The 2,428-nt window shown below is 36.4% G+C and overlaps 1 protein-coding gene across 1 annotated transcript in view; it reads right to left on the bottom strand.

Annotated features, from left to right (window-relative positions):
- Positions 1–449: 449 nt before the first annotated feature.
- Positions 450–2,428, bottom strand: part of LOC113474052 — a 9,012-nt gene continuing 7,033 nt past the window's right edge. Inside the window, exon 2 of the mRNA XM_026838647.1 lies at positions 450–2,076. Within this exon, the coding sequence (XP_026694448.1) occupies positions 486–2,076 (1,591 nt within the window). The 3' untranslated portion in view covers positions 450–485. The remainder of the gene's footprint in view (positions 2,077–2,428) is intronic.

The raw sequence follows: 2,428 nt of genomic DNA, 5'->3' as shown, positions 1-2,428 counted from the left end.
ATGCCTCGTAATATCTGCCAGTATTATGGTTAGTAAACTGCATGTGCACCATATAGAGCCATGTGCACCAATGTTGTTGTAATCTTGTACGGTTGCATCAATTGTTTGGCTTCATCCAGTTGTTTCAATGCTTGTGTGGGTTTTCCATTGTCTACCAGTGTTGCAGCAGATTTACACAACTTCATGGATTAATCGAATATGAATTGGTGAAAAGTATATTTTATCGCTTGTTTATTGTCATCAGGTATTGGTTGCTTAAGTTTCTCACAGATTCTCGCAAATTCCAACCAACATATCAATGCCTCGATAATATTTGTCAGTATTATAGTAGCAAACCATGTATATACTATACAAATGCATATGCATATATGTTGTTGTATTCTTGTATGGTTGCAATGTTTGTTTCGCCTGATCCAGTATATTAATGCTTGTGTGGGTTTTCCATTGTCTACCAGTGTTGCAGCAGATTTACACAACTTCATGGATTAATCGAATATGAATTGGTGAAAAGTATATTTTATCGCTTGTTTATTATCATCAGGTATTGGTCGCTTAAGATTCTTACAGATTCTCGCAAATTCCAACCAACATATCAATGCCTCGATAATATTTGCAGTATTATAGTAGCAAACCATGTATATATTATACAAATGCATGTGCATATATGTTGTTGTATTCTTGTATGGTTGCAATGTTTGTTTCGCCTGATCCAGTATATTAAATGCTTCTGTGTATTGATCATTTTTCATCAAAAATTCAGCATATACGCACAGTGTTTCAATTTTAACTGTATCGCTTGTATCATGACACATCAAGTTTAAAACCTGTTCCCAAACTGCATGAATGCTGGAATTATTGAGAACCTTACCATCTTTGAGCAACATCAAGGTATCAGAGTATGTTTTAACAGTATAAACCCAAGAAATGCTTGGTTCATTAGTTTCCGCTACCTTCGAGCTATCGAAGTATGTTTTTAGTATCAAGTTCGTATTTATACTTTCTGGTTCAACAGTTTCCATCACTTCTTCCAATTCCTGGATCTTGGTTTCAACTACTGATCTTGAACCTTCATAAGATTTTGTCTCTTCGTTGTATGATCGATTTACAATGCTGGCCAACTCATAAACTTTATATTCAAATTTCTGATTGACTGTAAGCTTAGATTGGTTAAGGTTTGAACATATTTTAATAATCAGATCATATTCCTTGCTTTTAAATGCAACTTCAACAGCCTGAACAGGAAATAGAAACCTGTCAGCTTGGGATGAGGAAACTATTTGTTTCATCAGTTCAACCAAATCTTCATGCAAGTGAAGTGTATATAAAGCAAGCACTGTATGCCTCACATCCTTCCCCAAAATAATCATTTCTGATTGCCATTTATCATTATCTGGTATTTTCAATCCCTGTACAATCATTATTGTTTCCAATAAAGAAACCAAGCTTTGTTTTCCAACAATTTTAATCAAACCCGGGGTAAGATCTTCAAATCGAGAATCCTCCATAAAAACATCATCTTGTTGTCCCTTTAAATGATAAAGTTTTGCGCGAACCTCACAAGTCACTGCCACCATGAACCGGAATTGATGCGCCGCCTCTTTACTGCATTTGCCTTTTTCTAACTCATCAATGACATCAAAGCAAGATGATGCTTGTAGTGAATGTAATCGACCGATGTATGAAATAAAGAGCGTTGCACCTCTGTAGATTGCTCTCTTTATGTTAAAGTTTTGCAAACCCAATTGTGTATTAAACAGCAGATTAATAAAGTTAAAAATTTTTAAAATTTCCTCCATTCGTTTGTATACAATCGAAAAGCCATTTTCTTTATCATGCTCTTTAATACGTCGATAAGCTTTTTCTTGATATTCAGCACAAATTGCTTCATCACCAGCTACAAAGCAAGCCTTGGATAAAACTTCAGCCACATGGTATCCTTGCTTTACTTGTTCATCACTGTCCAAGTATAGGACCATTTCATCAACTGGTTTAATAAATTCAGTGTTCCAAGGTTTGTTTTTAGTCGCTGGTCGTCCAAGTGGGCGTATGCAAGCGTGGGGTGCCATCCCATCAAACGTTACCCCATTTGGTGTATGGTCTGTAAACCAGTCTCTCGGGTTTATACTTGGAATTGCAACACAGTTGATCGCGGTTTCTCCGAGGTTGATTAAGACAGTGTTGAAGATTGTGGTGAACCATCTGAAGTACTTCATGATCATCTCCCGATCTTCCATCTTAGCAACATCATTATCAAGGACAATGATGTGTTCGAAATCTGAGTACAGAGTGATTTCCGATCGTGCCAAGGAACCCAATCCAACTACAGCATATTTGCATGGTGGTTCTCCCATAATCTCGATGCATTCATCAGAAACAAACCTCATTAACTCAGTGTACCTTCTTGTAACTGTATTTTGGTGATTTTTAA

Source organism: Ciona intestinalis, unplaced genomic scaffold (assembly GCF_000224145.3).
Source record: "Ciona intestinalis unplaced genomic scaffold, KH HT000101.2, whole genome shotgun sequence".
Taxonomy (NCBI): domain Eukaryota; kingdom Metazoa; phylum Chordata; class Ascidiacea; order Phlebobranchia; family Cionidae; genus Ciona; species Ciona intestinalis.
Note: the sequence above shows the minus strand (reverse complement) of the source record. Positions and strands in the feature narration are given on the sequence as shown.